The sequence below is a fragment of the Paramisgurnus dabryanus genome, chromosome 6, assembly GCF_030506205.2.
Source record: "Paramisgurnus dabryanus chromosome 6, PD_genome_1.1, whole genome shotgun sequence".
Taxonomy (NCBI): domain Eukaryota; kingdom Metazoa; phylum Chordata; class Actinopteri; order Cypriniformes; family Cobitidae; genus Paramisgurnus; species Paramisgurnus dabryanus.
Window position 1 is genome coordinate 22,696,325 of NC_133342.1, and position 22,927 is coordinate 22,719,251.

Genomic DNA, 22,927 nt, shown 5'->3' on the forward strand with positions numbered 1-22,927 from the left:
AACATATCATCAGAATGATTGACCACTGGGATGACCAATAGTCTTATTGATCCACCTGGAAAAAGAAAATCTTCCGCTATACCTTTAATGTTTATTACTAACCAATTAATACATTTTTGTTTGATGTCTAATTAATTTTTTTTAAATCACCACGGACCTTCAAGGGGTACCTGACCCCCTGTTAAAGATTCATGCTGTATACTATAAACGTATGAAGTCTTTCCCTATATTGCATAAATAGCATCTGAAGCTCAAATGGCAAAAACTGAGCTGTTGGTCATGTTGACAAAAAATACCTTTGCTCATGTCAATTCAAAAGTCATCTCACCCACACAGAAAGACAAGAACCTTGGTGTCACTAGACAAGAACCTGTCATTTTAACCACAAATAAGACAAGCAGATCAGCCTTGTCCTACCAGAAAAAAAGACTCAGATACAGCACGGGCAATAGTGTGCTTTTGTACTGACTACCGCAACTCACTCCTGGCTGGATTCCCAGTGAATACAGACAAACCTCTGCAGTTTATTTAAAATGCTGCAGCTCGACAGATATACAACCTTGCCAAACTCTTTGTGCTCTTTCAACAGTAACTAAAAAAAAAGGAAAAATCTTACATTCTAATAAATTTATCTTTAACAGGTGAACTACTTCTAATAATAAAGAAAAAAACTTCTCATTGCTTTGTTTCTTTTCAGTTAATATTTTAAACTGCTTACAGTATCATCTGTTGATCACAATGGTGTCTCAAGTGGAGCTAAAGCCCCAAGTTGCTTTGGATAAAAGAGCCTGTTAAATTAATCTCATGTATATGTGAATGTTTCATTAAGAAATTAATCAAACGCCCACCATCCAAGAAAAAAAATCCTCCATTACGAAGAAGCTTAATTTATGGCCACAGCGATTTAGCACAACCCTGTTTGAAAGCTCACAGAGCAAATGCACAGCTAATAGTTGCTGTAGTTACACAATTCTAAGTTTAACTTTCCTGTCACTGTTTCCATGGCAGCATTGCAACAGTTGTCATTGAGAAAAGAATATGTCTTAATTACTTTGCTAAAAAGCTCCACGGAAAAATAAATCTCATTATATAAAGCGCTGCCCACCATAACAGTTTAACATTGTCACCTTTACAAAACCTTTTCTTACTTTTTTTCTTGAAAAACTCCTCTTCAACTCTAACTCCAAGGTTTATTCTATGAGACGGGAAATTCTTACGGTTAATAGTGATGAAAAACACTTCATTTTCTATAGCCTATTGTCTTTGACACCAACTAACCTACAAACTAGGCAGGTATACAGTGCAAATTGGTGAACGCTACTGGAAATGCAGGATTTAAATGAATTCCATTTGCATTCATGAAGTATTGGGAGTAAACTGGAAAACTGATATTGGATCTCGCTGTGAGCTTTTTCCACAATTAACCCACAGGCAGATCGCACTTCATGTCTTAACAGTGCACACTCAAATTGAGAAGATTACTACACATTTCCCACAAAAACAAGCCTCACAACGGTATTTAATATAAGAACATACATTAGTGATTTTTTTTTACAATGTCAGTCTCATCATGTCATAATTTTTTTTTTTACGCGTTTTAATGCCATACAATACATTCATAATGCTTTATTGCAATATATATATATATATATATATATATATATATATATATATATATATATATATATATATATATATATATATATTTTACACTTACAATAAACATTCACATTAAATAACATATCAATAATATGAAAAGTGCTTTACAAGTTACATGCACCTTAAAATGTATTTGCATTTAGAGACGAAGGGCCCTATTTTAACGATCTGAAACGCAACGCGCAAGTGAGTTTGTGGGCGGATCTTGGGCGCTGTTGCTATTTTCCCGGCGTGAGAAATAACTCTTGCGCCGGGCGCAAATCAATAAGGGGTTGGTCTGAAGTAGGTTCATTATTCATAGGTGTGGTTTGGGCGTAACGTCAAATAAACCAATCAGAACGCTATCCAACATTCCCTTTAAACGCAAGGGCGCAAGTTCCATGGCGGGTTGCTATTATTATGACGGATTTACCAGGCGCACGCCAGGAGCGGTTCACAGCCGAGGAGACCAACGTTCTTGTAAGAGCAGTCAAAGACAGAGAAGTTATTTTGTATGGGGATAGGAGAAACCGCCCAAATCAGCGTAGGTTAAACAGGCGTGAGAGGAAATAGCCACAGTCTCATCAGCTGGCATATCGTTGCGCCAAGCGCTACAATGATGTCAGGAGACGGGGGAATCCCAAGCTTGCCAGCATAAATCGGGCACGCTGTGTAACGGGAGGTGGATCTCCCTCAGGACCTGACGCCAGCAGAGGACATCGCTGACATCGCACCCTCACCACTGAAAGGGTTTGGGGGCTTTGAAATCGGACCCAAGAAACGCAAGCAAGGTCCAACCCCAAAGTACTCTTACAAATCAAGTTCATATACATTAAGGTTTCTTATGAAAACATTTTAATTATTATTTACATAAAATAAACGTAATACAGCCACACAACAAACTTATTATCATTAACTTATGAAAATATTTTAATCGTTATTTGCATGAGAATTTTTTAACGCAGCCACACAATAAATAAAAACTATCACCACAATGCTCACCACTATGATTTCCCTTATCTCGTGTATTAATATTTTTTAGTGTAACAATGTAGATTAGATAAGCAAAGTGTATGCGCGTTGTGCGGAACGCGCCACTGACTTTAAACTTTTTTTTTCTGGTCAGTGGCGCAATTGTTTTTTGAAACTGCAAAATAGCATCAGGGATGGTTTGCGCCGGAACACGGCTCTTTTTTTTGGGCTGAACCGCCCAGGGAGCGCAAGTTCATTCCCTAGTTTGCCGACGTGCTTCTGTGGAGGGAAAAACCCGCTGTGCGCCGGTGCAAAATACGAATGATACATGCGTCACTGACAAAGTCAATTGCGCTGGGTGCAAGATAGGGCCCCCTATCTGTTAAGGGAAAGAGGAAGGTGTTTTTCATTTATTTATCTTTAATGAGTAATAGAAAAGGTAGGTAATAAAATAACAGGTAAGTATTATGTAGTATAACTAGCGTTAATATGAAAGATGTGATATGCAGTCAACACAGCTTGTTGGAATGCTTGATCTGATTGGCCACGGAAAGAAATTTGCAGGTTTTTTATTGTTAGATAACAACTGCTCAAAACTAATAACACACAGTAAACCATTTGCTGCAAATAATTTTGACAGGTACAGTTTAATATTACACAAAAATGTAATGTAAATATGTCTTTTAATAACATAGATCACATTATATTTACCAATTAATAAATCAAATAGTGTGTTTCTGACATCTGAAACTAAACAGGTTTTCTTCACAGAAACTCTGTATTTGTAAAAAATGAACAAATAAAATATTTCAAATAAATTTGATATGTTCCTTACCTTACTTTGAAGGAAAAATTGTTGTGCACAGTAACAAAGCGGGATAATATGCAGTCGTTGTTGTCGCAGAAATAGGCCCTAACAGTTTGATCCCCGATGCAAAGCAGAGGGTCTTGTATCACACTGAAGGGGCTTATTTGATTACTTATTACACGGTGCTTCTGATTGGCCAGTGGTGATGTTTCGTGGTTTATTATTTCCAGATAACAATTGCCTAAATGGTAACAGCTTCATCCGGGTACTGTAAGTCATTGTGACGAGAAATCGTTACAAATAAATAAATTATATACATATTCAATATGCATACTTAAAAACAAATATATGAGCAATTAAAATATTATAAATTTAAATCTTTAACCTTAGTCTAAGCATGAAACCGTATTTATTTTATCCATTAATTCTCTTTCACAGAGCATGATTCTTGAATGAACTAATAAAGTTAATTTGTCTTATCCTGCCTTTTGCTAAATTTCTTTTGAGTTAGTGTAATATATCAGATATTTTACTTTTAATTGCTTAAATGTCATTTTAATCCATTAAATAAAGCTATGCCAATCTGACTTTTATCTCTTTTTATTCCTTTTTATTTTATTTATAGTTAACTTTAATATGGTTCCATTTGCAATGTAATGTTTCATAATATGAATATTTCATGTAACTATTCCACATAAAAAGATAAAATTTTGCTAAATATCTGTAATAATTGAAAAATGGCTTTCTAAACTTGGCTAGTGTCTCAACTGGAGAAAAGATGGGTAATAAAAATAACTTCTCACAGACTTTAATTCACACTTTCCTTAATACATTTTGGGGATTTTTGGTGCCACACATGGTACAGCACATGGTAGTGTTAAAGTAAATAATTTTTGTGCCACTAGCTGAACTTAACTCAATTGCAAATTTTCATTATTTTCAAAAGCATGTACTGTAGTCCCACCTGTCTGTGAGCTGAGATTATCTACACTACAGTACACATGCAGGTTTACAAAACTGGACAGCCAGTTGGAAGTTGGACTGCATGGAAAAAAGTGTAATCTAACTGGAATTTTCTGGTGAATTCATGGTTAATGAAAGGATTAGTCTCAGGAGATATGACAAAATAGATTATTACTCAGTTTAGTAGTAGTAGTTATTTGTGTTTTTCATTTTATGCACTAGGCAGACGCGTTTATCCAAAGCGACTTATAATGCATTCAATGTATACATGTTTTATTAGTATGTGTTCCCTGGAACTCAAACCCATGGCCTTTTGTTTTACTAACACAATGCTCTACCAACTGAGCTACGAGAACAATGTTCTCATACTGTAGATCGTGTTGGCAAAGCAAAGAAGACACAACAAAGGCCTGTAAAGATCAACACGGAGATGAAACACTGGCAGTCAATGGCAGAATACATGAAGATGAGTAGAAATAGCAACAGCAATGATCAATTTAGAAAGAGAAAATAAAACTGAAAACGATAGCTTATTACCACAGTTTACCCCCCTCTACAACACAAAATGATTGCAATTTTATCCACGGAGGTAAAAAAGGAATGAAACGGATAATATGCTTCCTCGAGGTAGGTAAATTGTCGTTTCATGGAAAAAATACAGATAATGTTTTAAGCGCTATAAAACAGTAAACTGCACTTTAAGGGTCTGTATATATTTTTCACTACTGTTACATTTTCTTAATCAGTATTTTTGTCATCATGTTTTTAGATAAAAAATATCCAAACAATGTTTAGATTTATACTTAAAAGCATAAAAATGTGGGAAAGCTAAAAAAACATTTTAAAGCTGCTGTGTGTAAAAAAAAACCATATATATCAGTTTTTGGTGGTGAGTGATGAAATCTGAGTCTGAATATGATACTCAGAACCTGAAGAACGCATTGCACACACAACCCAGTACAATGAGGGTTTTTTTTTCTTTTCGGACATGCACATAATATAAATAAACCCATTTTATAAGACTAAGAAATTTCCTATGAATGTGTCATATATCACTAGAAGAATCTTAGCTTTTATAAAACATAGACATGCGAATAATAGTTTAATTGTGTTGCAGCGCTAAACGTAATGTTGTTTTTAAATTGGATTTTCTCTACATGATTTTCTGAGACTGAAATTCATAAAATCTTTAACAAGGCCTTACTCAGTCAATATTTAAGGTTTCGTTCTTTCTGTTTGTGAAGCTTTGATTGTGTTTACAGTGCGCAATATAAAATGTGTTCATGTTTTACATGTAAAAAATGCGTTGTTTTTCACACAATTTACTTATGTGTATATGGCTATTTTTATTGTCCTCAAAACAGGCTGATGTCTTCCTTGTTCTATGCAGTCCCTACTTCAGAAATATGTATCGAGTTCTGATTGTGTAGCTTGTTTAGTGTGTTGTGATTCGATAGCAGCTTAGCTTCCTGTTAGCTTAGCCGGCGACTGATGTATTCCTGTGGGCGGAGTTTAGTCAAAATGTTCTACTAACGTCATTAAAGCAGGAAGTAAAGGGCTGTAGTCCAAACTGACCATTCGCTGTAGGCTTTAAAAGGTGAATTCTGTTAAAGTAAATATATCGCCTGGCAGTGAACTTTAAGCTTTATCATTTTACAGGTATTATTTATGCTATTATAGCAACATTAAACACTAACTAGGGTTTAAAAAATTGGATCAGGAAGAATGTGACCTTTAAATATATTAAAGTAATATTTTCACCAAATGTTCTTTACTTTATAATTCGTTTTTTTCAGGTAGGTATTCACAGGCCGCGTAACATTTTTCCAAATCTCCAAGTAAATTAATGTTTTAAAGATGAGTTGCTATTTCTTTTTGAAATTAAGACAATCATGATTTCAGTATAATCACTTTGCCCTTCATTTAATCAATTTAGGTTCTTGTTGTTCATGTAATCTATAAAGAGGAGTTAAATTTTTTTGTGAAATATGAAAACTTTCTAAAAAAGGAACAAACTAAATGCAATCTGAAAGGACAAAAATAGATAATGTCTTCTTGAAGACATGGGGTATACAGATGTGCCTTCAATGGGATATTTATCACTGACTGCAGGTGCTGCTGAACTGAGTTTTTTACCTCTTCTGGAACAGCGCGGATGTTGGTAAAACCCTTTCTAAAGACCACAAAGACTCGACGAGCTCCACAGCGGAGAGCAGAGGTGGCGCAGTCAAATGCTGTGTCTCCTGCCCCCAAAACGATCACATTCCCATGTAGCCTTGGCAGCTGTTGACGGCAATTACACATGCCTGTGAGAGACACATGGCACAGAAAAACAAAAACAACAAAATTCAGTGCATACCACCATCAAATTCAAGTCTATAGTAAATAAATAAATAATTAGACTTTGTGAAACTAAATGCATGTACAGTAATTCAAATGATGGAAGTAAGGTGGATTTTACAATCTCTCTTGATCTAAGAGTAAATCTGATATTTTTAGTGCCTAAAATTCTGTCACTTACCTATTTTACTGGCCTTTGCAACCAAAGGAAGGAAATCCTTTGATGTAAAGAATCCCTGTTCCACAGTCAACCCTTCAAAGATCTTGTCCCTGTTTGCCTGCGGAAGACCTGTCCGCCAATAAAGAATGACTCAATAAGACGAAATGTATTTTAAAGCCTTGAAGCCAAGTACATTTGGAGGCCATTTGCAACAATTATTGAATCTAACACCTCTCTTTATTACATCAAAATAACTCAAATTATATATCAAATAATTGTAGGCAGTTTTGGTAATATATTGCAACCCAGGGAATTCAAGGAAAATCTTATTAAGCCAGTGCCATAATGTAATCATTTAATCCAAACATGGGTGCACAGTCTTGTGCATGCAACGGTATTTGTTTTCTTTAATCCCGAACTCCATCACAGCTCTACTAGTGCCAAACAAATGTAAGTTTTTGTCATAAATATCACAAGGCAGCTCCGTCAAAAGTTTTACCAGAATCAGTCAGACTCATTTTGTTATAGGAGGCGATGGTAAAATTATGAGAAAACGGTAAAGAGACCAACAGTAAATGAATCTGTGTTTGAAGAAATCCCAATTTTATCTGGTAATTTATTTGTTGGTTTATCCTAAATGTAAATTTAAAAAGTGAAATACAACCGAAATTTTAAAATTTTGAATCATTAAAGGACAAGTTCGGTATTTTACACTTAAAGCCCTGTTTTCAGATTGTTTATGATGAAATAGAACGGTTTTGACTGAAATTTCGACATATGATGCTGGCCCGAGAATTTTTGGGTGTTTCTTGTATCACCTCCCACCTCTACAATGGGTCTATAGGTGCACTGGAACAATCCTTCCTAAAATGCACTAAACTTTCGTTTACAAAGACGTGAAACTCACCGGGTGGTCAGGGGTGTTCACTGATTTGCGAGAGCTAATAACTCCGCAAAACTGTAATTTAAACTAACGGTAGCCTGTTATGATAGTCAAGAGGAGACAGCTGATGAGATGATGGACAGTGTAATGGATGGACATCTTTTGTAAGGTAAATATGTAATTTTTACAATGTTTTTTGTGATGTATGAATGCATATGTAATGTATAAAACAAGTAGTCTACTAATACTAAAAGTAGATACATATGGTTAAAATGTATTTTATTAAGCTAAATATGTTACAGCTCCCATTAAAGCAACACTATGTAGTTTTTTTACCTTTAAATAATGTCTCTAAAATTATTTCAGTGATAGAACAACTTTTAACTGGACAAATTGTACTGTTGCTGCAACCTGAGCAGCCTCCTAGCTGCTACAAGCACACTCTGAAAGTGGCGGTGGAGGGTAGAGCACACAGCCCAACCCCTCCCCCTGCCTGCAGAAGAGTGTCTGATACCAGGCACTGTTGCGCTTTTCAACCACATGGGGGAGCTGTAAGTCATTTTTACATGGAAACTACATAGTGTTGCTTTAATGCTCTTATCTTTTTCTCCTATGTAGAAGATTTTGCTAAATAACTTGTATATACTTTTGAAAAGAGGTTTCAGTTTAACATGTTGCAGGCTCATTTATTGGTATTAAATAATAAATTATAAATTATGATGCTGAAACTAAATAATATTATAATATTGGGCTTGTTTTGGGCTTGTTTTTGAAGCTGCAGTTGCTTATTTGTCTCGTGAGAGTTGGAAAATGTGGTGCCAGCTGAACTTAGCTCCACCCACAACATTTCAGGTCGAGAAGTTCTGTCTGGAGTCGCTCCGTTGTGGCGCTACTATGCACGGCCGAAAGCTGATCGAACAAATCAAATTGGCATGGAGGGCTTTATACGATGATGGACACATTTCCATTATTTCCATCTCCGTTTACAACAAAGACAGCTGCCACTGGAGAATTGAGATGTGAAGATTCTGCCATCTAGTCTGTTCTAAAAGATATCGACAGCGCGCACGACAACGTAGATATAACTAGCGGTCGATTTGATCATGAGCAATTGCATATGACGTGCTGTTTTATTAGGCTGGTGAAGAATCTTAGCTTCAGCAAGGATAGCGAGGAGCTTTCTGATCTTTTCTTCATTCCTGTTTGCAGACATTACTCAGCATAAATGTTGATCTGCATTTAAAAGAACCCGCGTCAAAGAGCTGAATGATAACTTGTTGTTGCAAAAACATCAGTAAAACACGTCCCTTACGACATTGTTTCTGCCTTTTGCTCACACAGGATTCCGTAGACATTCCCAGAATCAACTCAGTATGTGTTTGCATTCACACAGAAGGCACACGCTTGCCATTTTATGGAACTTTCCAGGATCAACATGTTGTGGGAAGGAAGTTATATTTGTATCTAAATGAGGTTATATCTGTACCTAAAAACGTATTAGGACTATTAAATGTATTAAAAGGTAATGCCCCAGTGTAAGCTTTGAACAATTTTTTTCTAACAGCATAGCATTTTTCAGCTACTGTAGTACAGTATGTAAGAAAGGGCAACATGTTTGAGATGTTTAATAGCAATACTGAGCACAGAAAAAATATTTATTCTTAAAAATAAGTTTATTCTTGTAGGTTGTGGGAAGGTGGGGGTGGCGAGTGGGCCATACCATCCTAGTCATACCACTGAACAATGCAGTATTTGAAGAGCACCAAGCATTGTAAGTCATAATAAAATGTAAAGTATTACAGTATTTTTAATACATACATTTTATAATCGGCAAAATGTATATAAAAATGTTGACGACTAACATTTGCAGCAAGCGTCTACATCTGGAGAGCATAAAAGCATTTTAGTAATTAAATCTAAATCAATGATCTAATAGAGTTGCTCTGAAATTATGTTCTCCCCAAACATGTAACTTATAATAATGAACTGGATGGCAGGCAGCTTCCTTAAGAAGTGTGTCGATAAGACAAAGGGCAAACACAAATGGATCTAAGTGATACTTAACCCCCTGTCACTTCAGATTTGTCTATTACGCCTGGCACGCACCCCAAGGATGTGCTGCAAGATGGAGGCTATCAATCTCTATCTAATTATGCCCATCATCACTGTTCGAGTGAACACTAAAGCCTTGTGCACTACGGAAGCAAAAATCAAATCATGTATCAATGACTTTAGATTTAATTTTCTAAGTGTAGTATAAAATGTTAAAATAACCCAAACCCCATGTGTCTTAGTGTGAAGCACTTGTGGCAAATCCTATGGCACGATATAGCATAAGAGAACATTGCATAAACAGCAAAAGGAGCATGCACGATAAAAAGTGTTGTTTATCCGGATGTGTGTGCATATGTTTTTGGATAATTAAAATGCAGTTAAAAAAAAGTCTAAGACTGTGACATAAGTCACACATTCACATCTGTCTACATACGGTCAGTTTATTCAAGTTGCATACTGCTTACAGATCAATTACTTGAAACTGAAAATTACATTCTTTCATCATCTGCTTACTTTATGACACTTACGCATGTCTATTTCCCAGTGGAAAGTTTTTTCCCAAAATATCAAAACATCTGGGTGTGTTTGCTAACAACTTCACCACTAGAATAAAATGCCACTTTTAGCGGATTTTCACAACTTTAAACTGTTGTTTTTAATACAGCTATAGTGAGCATTGACGTAACTACCTGTTAAGTAGTTGCTATAGTTGTTGGTAAATTTCTAAAAGTGTCTGCAAAAAATAACACTGTAAATATAAATCAGCACGTGATCTCATCACATTGAGCTAAGAAACAAACAGAGTAGAAGGCTCTTGTTGTTGGGCAAAGATTAATTGTAATTAATCGCATACAAAATAAAAGTGATTTTGTATAATATATGAGTGTGTTTTGTGTGTAATTATTAAGTAAGGAATAATTGACGATGGCATTTATTGGCATATATATATAAACACAAATACATACATGTATACATTTCATAAAATTTAATTTTTATATAGTTTTTATTTATTTATATATAATATAAAATATATGGGAAAAAATAAATCACGATTAGTCACACACAAAATAAAAGTTAGTTTTTGCATAATATATGTGTGTGTACTGTGTGTAATTATTGTGTATATTTAACCACACACACATACATTCATGTCAGATTTTTTTTTTATATATAATATATAAAAATATAAATATATATATATATATATATATATATATATATATATATATATATATATATATATATATATATATATATATATGTGTGTGTGTGTGTGTGTGTGTGTGTGTGTGTGTGTGTGTATTTATAAATACATAATAATTACACACAGCACACACTTCAATATTATGCCAAAACATTTATTTTGTATGTGTTTAATCGCGATAAATCTTTGTCCACCGCTACAAGTATGACAACTAAATTCACCATGTTTTAAGGCTGGAAGGTTCATTTTGTTTGGGAACTGGCTAAAAGCAGCAGTTTCATAGCGTCATTTGACACTGCTGTTTCACACAGATCAAATCTATGAACAATTTAATACTCGTCTGCTCCCGTATGCCTGTAATACATTAGGAACCGCAAGCATTCACTAAAAAAGAAACCATTTTCTACATAAGGTAAGTACAATGACAGAGTTTATTCAATTCAATGCTCTTGTGGTTTCCCGAGGTGTACCGCGAGTTTTCATTTCTGTAGCTAGGAATGTATTCACAATAGGAAATGCCAAAGTTCATCTGAATGCCTCTGCATTTAACAGCCTGATCTTAACAGATAAAAATGAGTCTTGTTTACTCACCATGCATACGGACATACTGTTTGAACCCGTCTTAAAACTATTACATACAGAAATCATGGTGATTCATCTGTAACTTTGCACTTCTATTATTTTACAAACAAGCTCAAATTTACAACAAACATACCACATGACCAAAAACCAGGCTCCTGGTGTTCATGTTGAGTTCAAATGCTTCTGATATATGCATTTATGGGCCAATCTGGGCCATGTTCTGCATAAGATGTAACCAGTACAAATGTATTATGTGCTACTTGTAGGCCTATTAAAAATAGTTTATTGTGAGAATAGCTTCTTTAGAGAGTGTAAAACAGTTGAGTTTAAGTTCTTGCATAATTGAAAATTGTCATCCTTTACTTACCCTCATGTTGGTAATCATACATTTTTCCTACTATGGAAGTCAATGGTGGGGTAAAGTGTGTGGTTACCATCATTTATCAAAATATCTTCTTTTGTGTTCAACAACATGAGGTTGAGTAAATGATGAAAAAATTCATTTTTGGGTGAACTATTTCTTTAAGTTATGGATATATTATCAGCGTGTATAATGGTAATTACTAACTGCAGGCATATGCATCCTCATTTAGAATAAGCCACATTCATCAACATTAGAAAGAAGGCCAAAACAAATTTATCTACATACACACCTGTGTGAAGCTGTTGTTAATGTAATGATTAATGAATAAGACCTATTCGCATAAACGTTTAAAAAGACGTTAAAAGAAAGGGCTGGCAGTTATTCCTCTTTAAACCCTTGTCAATTTAGACCAATCATTCATGCAGCAGGCCTCATTTGACCCAAATTAGACATCTGTCTTTTAAAGACTCAGTGGTTTGGACATAAATTCCCCTTAAAATTTTGATGATTAAAATGTGACATTGTCAAAACTCTATACAGTGTCTTTTTCACAAGTAACAGTACCGATCTAGGACCTGCCCTCTTGTCTTTTTTGGCCTTTTATGAGACCTCTGTAAAAAAATTCCGTAGAAATTGCAGCTGGGTTGCCGGTAACTTCCTGTAGATTTAAATTTATGTTTTTTACTGGCAACATTTTGTTCAAAGTTAAATGAACATTAAACATTTACAAGTCTTTGTCTTTACAGAGTAAAACAAAAAAACAGCATCAAGCAAAACATTCTGGAAACAAAATCTGAAGCAAAAAACAGAAAAAAGTTGATGATGATTTCTGGTTCCCAGAATGCTTTGCATGAGGCTGTTATTGTATAATATTATTCTGTAAAGATAAATACTTGTTAATATTTAAAATTTATTTAACTTTGAACAAACTCTTGCCAGTAAATAACATATTTGAATGACCCGGCAACCCAGCTGCAATAACATTGTAATTTCTACGGATTTTTTTTACAGTAAAGTAGTGCAAAAATATTACGATCAATACATGTGTACCAATAGCTGGGTTTCCATCAAATCGATTTAATGCACATTTAAAAATATTGCATAAGAAACAAGTTATGGAAACTGCAAATTTCAAATAAAAATCCCTTAATTCCCCCCCAAAAAAAGTGTTTACGCCCACTTGAGTTGGTTTTTAACTCTTTCACCGCCAGCGTTTTAAAAAAAAGTTGCCAGCCAGCGCCAGCGTTTTTCATGATTTTCACCAAAGTTTAATGCCTTCCAGAAAATGTTCTTCTTTAAATAAATAAACATACAATATACCAAATGAAAGAACAGACCCTCTGCTTTCAAACAAAAAAAAACCGTTTCATCCTACCTTTAGTGGTTCTTTTGCAATCAGCTTTTGAATATGGGTAGGTTTTTGCAAAAACACCATATTTTGAGCAAAAAGCAAAAATAATTCCATATTTGTGACGGACTTTTCATAGAGATCCCATTCAGAGCGATCTTTAAACAGACACGGACATGCAGCAGCTTGCCATAGGGCAATACTTCCGGTTTTAAAAAGTTGCGGAAGATAATAGCGGTATTGCGGAAAGACGGAAAATCTCGTCATTGGCGGGGAAAGAGTTAATTTATGCACAAAAAGAGTAAATGTCAATAATGAGAGATGTATAAATTCTGATTTACTGAACATTAAATCCATGTGACTGCTCGTCTATTTGTATCAGCTGATTTTGTGTTTCCCATTTACAGGGCTCAATGTTGTCGTAATGCCCTTGCTGCTAGTGCCTGCGTAAAAAAATCTGCATTTCTTCTTCTGTGCACAGCATCAGTTTGGAAATTACTGCTTTACTGGTAGTAAATTTATAACTTGTCCAATCTTAACTAAATGCACTTTCTAAACGTGACTTGTTTAATTTACTGTTGGTTACTAGGTTATCAATACCACTGTCATTCACTTGAACAACTTGATGGAAATGTGCTTAATTCACATTTGTTTGTTTTTCTTTAACTCTGTTGTTTTGTTTTCCTATTGGTTTCCTCTTTAAGGCTAAACCGACGAAAAGCACCAACTTTGAGGTCAGATGTGTGGTTATCTTATAATAAAGTAGTTTTAGCATTTACTTCCAGTTCAAACTGGTAGTGACTACCAGCAACATCAAATAATAAACTACAATACAAATTAACAAGCTCAGTTTTTTTTTAGTTCTGCTATAAATGTAAAGCACAACTTATTGATATCCAATATACCATCTGCTGTTCGTAACAAAATCCTTCTGAATTCATCAGCAATTACTGGGAAAACATAGGCTGAATAATAGTTATTGGACTGCTTGCCTACAGTATAAATGCCATATGGAGTAAAAGTTTCTTTTTCTCCTTAACATCAGATTCATTAGTAACATAAAAATGTGCATAATGTCTAGTTTTGATTCTACGGTCATCTCTTTTAAAATGTTTCAAATGAACTGCTTTTAACGTTAAAGCATTCTGTTCATAGATGCCTCCATTGTGAACAATTTCACAGTGGGTGTAAACAGAAAACCATTTTTTAAGGGAAATGGTCCAAAATGCATATTTTGATGATAGCCATTACTGAGACGAAGAACGTACAACATGGCAATCACATGATAAAATGCCATAAAAGGGGTGATCATGGGACATGTCGCAGAATGTAACAGGCCAAAAAGGAATATCCTTATCTGTGTTTCTCTCTCTCTGAAAGGCAAAGGTACACATTTGCATGTCAATCACTATAGAGGCTGACATTAGAGAGAACAGGGGAGAAGTGGTAAAAAAAATATCACAGAGGCGCAAATGTAATCATTTCCTTTATGATTTCTAGCTTATTGCCATTGCTTTATGAGAAAAAGAAATCCCAGTGCTGTTCCGCCTCGCCCGACTCAATAACAATGAGTTTTAGCTACCAAAAAGTAGTGCTTATTCAAACATAATAAATGATATGACTTCCTTTTAATTATAAAGAAAAGAACGAGACGCAAAGTACACAGTCACCTTCGAAGAATGTTTGAATTACACAAATCAAATCAATACACGCAATATTTCCTTACTTTAATAAAAATATAAGCAAAGTGGGAACTATGAGAAACTATCGACACCATGAGCTGGCAAACCATTAAGGTTAAGTATGAACGATCAAGCACAAAGGATAAAATGAATGTGACATTTGAAGAGAGGGCAGGTGTGTGTATTTAAGACACAGTGAAGGACACTGAAAGGATGGCAAAACGCAGAAAAAGACAGATCACAGAAAATAAAAGGCTGAAAAAAATCAGACAATGAAATAAAAGGCAATATATGGTTGGGACGAAGGAAAAGAGGACATTGGTTATGTCTGTCTCCAGAGATTAAAACAGAGATTAATTTGGCCAAGTGGCCACTGTTAAGGAAAAAACAGATTCTTATGCAAACAAAAACTAGTTTGTCAATCTAGAGAGCTTGAACATTACAAATGCATACTGTTTTGTTCAAATACAAACACACAAAAAAGCAAAAGGAGGATCTAGAGAGATACCGACCGATGCCAATGAAGACCGCTTGGAAGCCTTCCTCCTTCAATGAGGTCACAGTCATCCCATTGTGCCCGAGTCCCTTCTCAAGAACAACCTGTGAGGAAAAACACCATTCACACTGCATCTGTCTCAGCTGCATCCATCTGTCTGTATTATTCGCATAAAGAGGATGTTAGCGTCAATTATTCTACCTCGCTGTGAATCTCAGAACATAATTACATCAATCATCCCAAAACCTTTGTGATGGGAGTCTATAGTTATGCTACATTAGTGCAAACTGAGTAATTCTGTGGTCACATGTGCTATATGTTGGGGTTCAAGTGATAAACAGGCTACAGGCCGTGAACTTAAAGGAGATTGTCGGGAAATAAGCGAGGGGAGAATCGGCAGGATGGGCAAATAAACAGTGTAAGAAGAGTGAGTTTCCGGGTTACGGTATATGGTTGTGTATTGAATGTGCTTTATTTCAAAATCAAGTAAGCTGGCAACATTTTACAGCAGTGCCAAAGGGTTTGTTGGGGGATTGTACAACATTTACTTTTAATATTCCCTTCAGGTCAGACTACACCTTTAAAATATAATTGGAATGCTTGATTATTATTGGCCAGTCATGACATTTGCAGGTTTGTTATTCCCAGATAACAACCTCTCAAAACTAATAACACACTGTAAACCAACCCGGAAGCTGCAAATGGAGAGTTTGGTTCCAAAACGAGATAAACGCCATTTTTACAAAACAAAGTTACCAAGAAAAATCAGTATTGCATCTGGTCAGTATTAAAAAGTTAATTCTTAATTTTATGCAAAATCCAATATCTGCCACGTTATTCTGTCATCTTTTCTCCCTCGAAACGCGATAAGCGCCACTCCTCCTTCCCTGCAGAATGCAATAAATCCACTCAACCAATCACAGCGCACCATTCCATGCATTGTAAACAACAATGGTTGAATACACACCGAATCCTACCGAAGTATTTTTCTCATCTACTTTGTACTGCGTTATCAACAAACAAAATAAAACAAAATAATACTTCGATGGCATTGATAAACCTGTGGTGGTTTTCTGTGGCGGGGAATAAACGTAAGCCATCAAAATCAAATAATTTACGTGAGGGGCACTCGGGAGACGGAAAAATGCCGGCTGTTGCTAATTTTCACACGACAGCATCAAGCTCCTGTCATGCCAACACATTGACCTTATAAAAAACTTTGCATTATTTTACTTAAAGTCAAAGAAAATCGTGCAGATCCAAAACATTTTACAGCTGATCGCTGTCAAAAAGGTTCAGTGACGACATCCAAAGGATTATAAGTGTTTTGATTAATGCCAATGAAGAACCATGTTTTTTTTAATCAGTGTATACCACTAGTCAACTAAATGAATATAACATGGCAAAGATAAATGCACATTTATATTTTGATTCAAAAGATTTATAGCATTTTGAAAAAAAAATCATTTTTTTATAATAAATCTTTGAAAATCTAATTATGGATTTGAATTTTTGATGTTATTATAACCTAAAGATGCTATGTGAAAGATTGTAACAGAAAATACGTTTAGTATTCTTGGTATAGAAAACACGTTTTTACAGAAATTAGTCAAAATGGATTTATTGCATTTTGGAACCAAACTCTTCAAATTATTTTAATGGGTACAGTTTAAAATGCAAAAAAATGTATAACTATGTCTTTTAAGAACATATATGACATTATATTTAGAAATGATTAAACCAAATAGTGTGTTTGTGACATTTGAACACCTCATCTTATCTTAAAACCAAAAGTAAATGGGTTTTCTTTAAGGTCTGCATTTGTTAAAAATATTTCAATATTTCATGTTCATTACTTTACTTATAAGGTAAATAGCCATGTAATAAGCAGGATAATGTTCAACCGGCTGCCTTTACATTATCCCTTACTTATACTTATTGATACTTTTGTGGTAATATTTTGTCCTGGGCTATGTCTTTACGCATGCCTCCTTAAATTCTCTCAAAGCCGAGCTTTAGGCTATACTCCAAACACAGCAATGCAACAGGTATACAAATATTTTTGTGCATTTTTAATAAAATATCAGTGTAAAAGTGTGAAATAAAGGTACAAAACTGTACCTTTTCTGTCACTGGGGCTGTACCCTTTCAAAAAGTACAGCTTTGCACCTAAGGATTTCATTTTAGTACCTCAGAAGTACATGCTGGGACCAAAGAGAGCTCATTAGTAACTCAAAAATACATATTAGTATCTCAAAGGTACATACTGGTACTAAATGTTTACATATCTGTACCTAATGGTCCATACAATTACCTTCGTAAAGGGTGCTGCCCCACTGACAGCTAGGTTACATATTTTGACTTTTTTCTAACAATGTAGGTCCTAAAGGTACGGTAATCTACCCAAAATTGTATTCTGTTTTTTATTCATGTAAAGGTACCAAACGGAAACTTAGGGTACAGCCCCAGTGACAGAAAAGGTACAGTTTTGTACCTTTATTTCTGACAGTGTAAGTGTGACAATGTCAATAAAAAGTTGAACGTCACTTTTGGACAACACTGTATTGCACCACATAGGTGTAGGTTAAATGCTGCTCCTAAAACACCTAATTTGGCTGAAATCCATCTATCCTTTGCGAAAAAGACAATTCCACAATTGTTTGCCATGAGCTCAGCGTGAAAAGAAGATGGCAAAGCAAGATAGATAACTGAATAATTCATTTAATACTTTAGACAAACAACATTTTTAAATAATAAAAGTTTCGTTTTTATTTTAACCAAGATTTGTGTTAAATAGTGATTTTTTTATGCTTAATGTGTTTCTATTAAATCATCCTGAAATGAACAATAAGTTGCTTCTCCAATGTATTATGCAAGAGGAGGAACGCTACATGTATTGTATGGTGCACGGAGCTGCTGCCGATGTAGAACCTTCCAAATCAATCAGTGATGACCACGATTGCCTCCATGTCCCTTAGGATGCTGTCTGAATATAAGACTATATGTAGGCAGTAAGGGAACCCACTAGGTTTTGAAACAATGCCAGTGCTTTCTTAACAGTACCATTAAAACAATTGAGGTTATGAAAATCTATCAGTTCTTTGCTGAAAACGTGCTGATGTAAAGGTCAGCTTATGGGAGTCACTGTTCCCCTTATCTACCCTTAACCAACCTCCATCAAATTTCAGAAACCTTTTCCCTCCCCCATTCCCCACTTACTCTCTCAAGACTAAAATCTAATTAATCATGGTCAGGTGATCTGGATGAGGACTATTGATTGCCATTTCTCACCATCGCAGCTCTCAGGCAATGGACAGATGGATGTCTTAGCCACTTGCCTTGCTAATGTGGCTTTTAATTGTGTTTTGTTAGCGTGCGTTTCTCCTGCATGGTTATTAATGTCAGTGACATTTGGATGGTAGATTTGACATTATCCCGCCCTTATTGGTACCTTTACGCCAAGATCTTTCATCAGATCGATCTCAAACTGCACCACTTCATAGGGCAAACGGAACTGAGGGATTTCAGAAGTGCTGCAAAGACAGACAGATAAACACACATGAAAACAACATTTCACTGTGGTATTATATTGATTAGACTTCAGCCGAAAAGACCATTACAACCCTGTTTTGGATGCTGGACCCCAACAGGGGCACCCACAAGACTTTCTAAAGGTGAATTGTGTAAACACTGCGTGAGTACCATAACATTGTTTAAGCATCTCGACCAGCCTAACAGCAAATCGCTCAACCACTGGTGTGAGTTTGGCTGCAGATGAATGAAAAAAATAATTCATCTTAAAGAGATAGCTCACCTAAACTAAATGACCCTTAACTTTTGTAGCCTTATCTAGTTGTGGATTCACTAGAAAAGCTGAATAAACAGAGAAAAAATACCTGAGGCCTCCAATGTACTTCTTTTTCTCAAAGATGGTGATATTGTCGTAGCCCAGTCTAGCCAGGAAGGACGCACAGCTTATGCTCGCAGGACCGCAGCCGATAAGAGCGATCTTTGTGTGGTAGCTATCTGGCATCTCTTCTGTTGGAGGTAGATCTGGATTCCTGATCTGAGGAATGCCCATCTTACTGAAGACCTGAGGAAAGCACAGGAAGATCAGCAAACAAACCTCGGCTTCCTTCTGGGTCATTCACCCACTGCAGTGAACTACACGTTCATACGTTAATCTTATTTCCCTCACTGTTACTTTTGGAATATTTATAAGGAATCAGTGTGCAAATTAGAGTTCAGAGTTGGTCTCCCCAGAGCTTTTTTACAGTAAAAGCAGGGGTCCGCTTAGGCCTGATGAAACAACATTACGCTGTGATTGCCTTATTCTCTGTCCTCTCTTATTCAGCTCCAGAAAGCCTTTCAGGCCCAGTTTGCATCACCTCATCTCAACTCAATGTTTACCAGAAGCCTCCCTGGGAATATAATGTGATTTACAGTACAGTGAGTACAGTTTTCTACTTTATACTAATACAGGCAGTGGTCTGTGTGTGCTGGAGAGCTCATACTGAGGAAAGGAGGCAAGGAGTCGCTGATAGCCCTGTCCATGAGTTATCTAATCAACCACGGCCTTTCAGATTCGAGAAGATATCTGCCGTGATAAGTGAAGGGGGAGGCGCTGAATGGATGGTTGAGTTGGACTTCTCCTGTAGGACTCTTTGGACCATTCATGAATTATTATTTTTTCAAAGGGGTGAAAATGGAGAGAGAATAACACAACAAACAATTATTGACCAACAAATAAGCCCACAAAAGCTCAAGCTAGGCCTAGGTAGACAACCTGGAAAAATATCGTCCTTATTTTTCTTTATTGAAAATAGGGATGGACCGATAAATCGGCCGATTATGCGATCTATGGTTCTCAAAGTGCTCGCACTGTGGTGAACAGGGTGACGCGGGAGCTAGGAAGTATATCGCTATCTGAAATATTGCCAAAGATGGCGTTACAGGGACGCAGAAAGTATGGCAAGAAAGACGCAGTGTCTCGTTCCCTTCTCAGGGAACAACAGTTACATATGTAACCCGAGACGTTTTTATGTGTCAAACACAACTATGCAAAAAATCATTTTGGTATGAATCAACATTCGCACACAGAAGATTTAAGCATTTAAAGCGAACAGTTTAGCACGTGTGCTTAAAAAGTCTAGAATTTTTATGAAATTATCCTACACTACAGGAAATAATATGGAAAAAAAATTCCCAGAAAACTTCTTGCATAAAATGGATATTATCAAAGTATATTTTCAAAAACTTCCCAGGGCCTTGGATTCCCCCCCCCAGATTCAAGGATTTCAGGGACCTGTGGGAACCCTGTATAATACAATGTGTTTGTGTGATTTATAATTTAAAAAAATACATTATTTTCCACATACCATACATTTTTGTAGCTCCACATATCCTGCCTTTCTTAAACGCATTTTTTTTATACAAAAAGCATCGATCTGAAAAGCTCCGTGTCCCTGATTAGCCAGCTAATCTGTACGTTGTGAATGGCCTGAATACCTCTGATGTCAGCTGGTAATGTGACGCTCCTTACCATGTTTGAAAGATTCACTCACAATGCAGTGCCGACAGGAGATAATTTACAGGCTGCGAGTCCGAAGCGGGAAGAATTATGATAATGTCGGTCTTTTCCACATCAACAGGCCCAGGAAGTTAACTGTTGCCTACAATCCGTGTGTTTGTTGTAGTCCAAGAAAAGAGATTTACGTTGGAAACGATAACTAGCGCCATCATTTAATTTGGGGTTTTTACCCTTTGCATATTGTTAACATGTACTTATACACACTTACACACCAAAGGAAATGTAAAATCGTGAATCGGAGGATGGTTGCTCTTTAATAAATTAGGGTGAAATGCTGCTACATCCAGAAGCCAGGGGGCGCTCTCGTGCAGAAACTCAATATGGGCCGCAAAAGAATAACCATTTACACAGCATCTCCAGAAAATGGCTTATGCAAATATTTATATTTCTGTTCTTCAAACCTTTTCAGGTATTTTCATGATAATAAAGAATATGTATAATGATTATGTTTGACGAGCGTTGCTTTTTCAAATGCATGTTATAAATGACTCAAACTAACAATGATTTCAGATTGATAAGGACTTACTGATCAAAAGCCATGGTACTTGAAATAGCTGTGAATAATATCGGCTGTGCGATTCAGAATCATTATTGGCCATGTATTATTAGGGCATTTATTGTCCCATTGCTACTTTAAACAGAAAAAAGAAAAAAAAAACAAGATCAAAAGTTAAATTTTTTCCCTTGAGCCTGTTCTTGATTTACACCTCCGAATAAAGTCCTGTAGTAAAAAAAAAACCCTTCCCACTGACTTTTCTATAATAAGAGCCTGTTAATAGTTGGATATGAACACTGAGCTGAGATTGTAAGATTGTGTACAAAGTACATAATAGCGAAAGAAGGCCAGCAAGGATAACCTCTGAACCATTAAACCACTGATAAAATCATTACACCATTCAATTCTAAAAATATGCTTTCAACTTGACATTTCTTTGCCGTTTCAATGGGGTTAAAAGATTATCATTAATAACACAATCAATTTTATGTTAGTAAGTTAATAAAAAACAAAATACATTCACAAAGACCATTTAACGATAAACAGTGAAGACACTGTTGAGAACTTCAGACCTTCCAACCCAGTCTCACCCCATTTCGTCAATATTTGACGACACTTGACCATTCGTCATATGTTGACGTGAAGGGTATACCTTTCGCGTCATTTTTTGACGAACTGGGGACTTCAATACTATTACGTCCGTTGCATTCTCTTTCCTATTTTATTACCATTTGCGCGTCGGTTTAGGGTTAGATTTACATAATGACATCCCTACCCAAACCTAACTCTAACCCCAACGCCAGGTGACAACTGTTTCTAACCCCAACGCCAGGTGACAACTGTTTAATTTCGCGTACACTGTTTAATTTCGCATACACTGTTTAATTTTGCGTAATCTAACCCTAAACCGACACGCAAATGGTAATAAAATAGGAAAGAGAATGCAACGGACGTAATAGTATTGAAGTCCCCAGTTCGTCAAAAAATGACGCGAAAGGTATACCCTTCACGTCAACATATGACGAATGGTCAAGTGTCGTCAAATATTGACGAAATGGGGTGAGACTGTGTTAGACCTTCTACTTCAAGATCACCTTACCTCAGTAGCAAACTGCTGGAGACCACCAATATTAATGGGGCCTTCCTCAGAGGCATAGAGGTTACAGCCCCCTACACACAGATCAGAGGTGGGACACACCATGCCACAGGTCAAACCAAGAGGATTGTCTGAAAGGATTGCCTTTGCAGCACCATAGTAGTTCTACAATACACAAAAGACAACCAACGATAAACATGGACAATACGTTTTTACCTCCCAGAATAAAGCTATGCACTGTATAAATGCT

The 22,927-nt window shown here is 35.9% G+C and overlaps 1 protein-coding gene across 1 annotated transcript in view; it reads right to left on the reverse strand.

Moving 5' to 3' along the window:
- Positions 1–22,927, reverse strand: part of dpydb (dihydropyrimidine dehydrogenase b) — a 153,609-nt gene that overhangs the window by 96,357 nt on the left and 34,325 nt on the right. Inside the window, exons 5-10 of the mRNA XM_065276109.2 lie at positions 22,681–22,842; positions 19,392–19,588; positions 18,947–19,028; positions 15,512–15,599; positions 6,903–7,010; positions 6,518–6,687 (exon numbers count right to left, since the gene is read on the reverse strand). Of these exons, the coding sequence (XP_065132181.1) occupies positions 6,518–6,687; positions 6,903–7,010; positions 15,512–15,599; positions 18,947–19,028; positions 19,392–19,588; positions 22,681–22,842 (807 nt within the window). The remainder of the gene's footprint in view (positions 1–6,517; positions 6,688–6,902; positions 7,011–15,511; positions 15,600–18,946; positions 19,029–19,391; positions 19,589–22,680; positions 22,843–22,927) is intronic.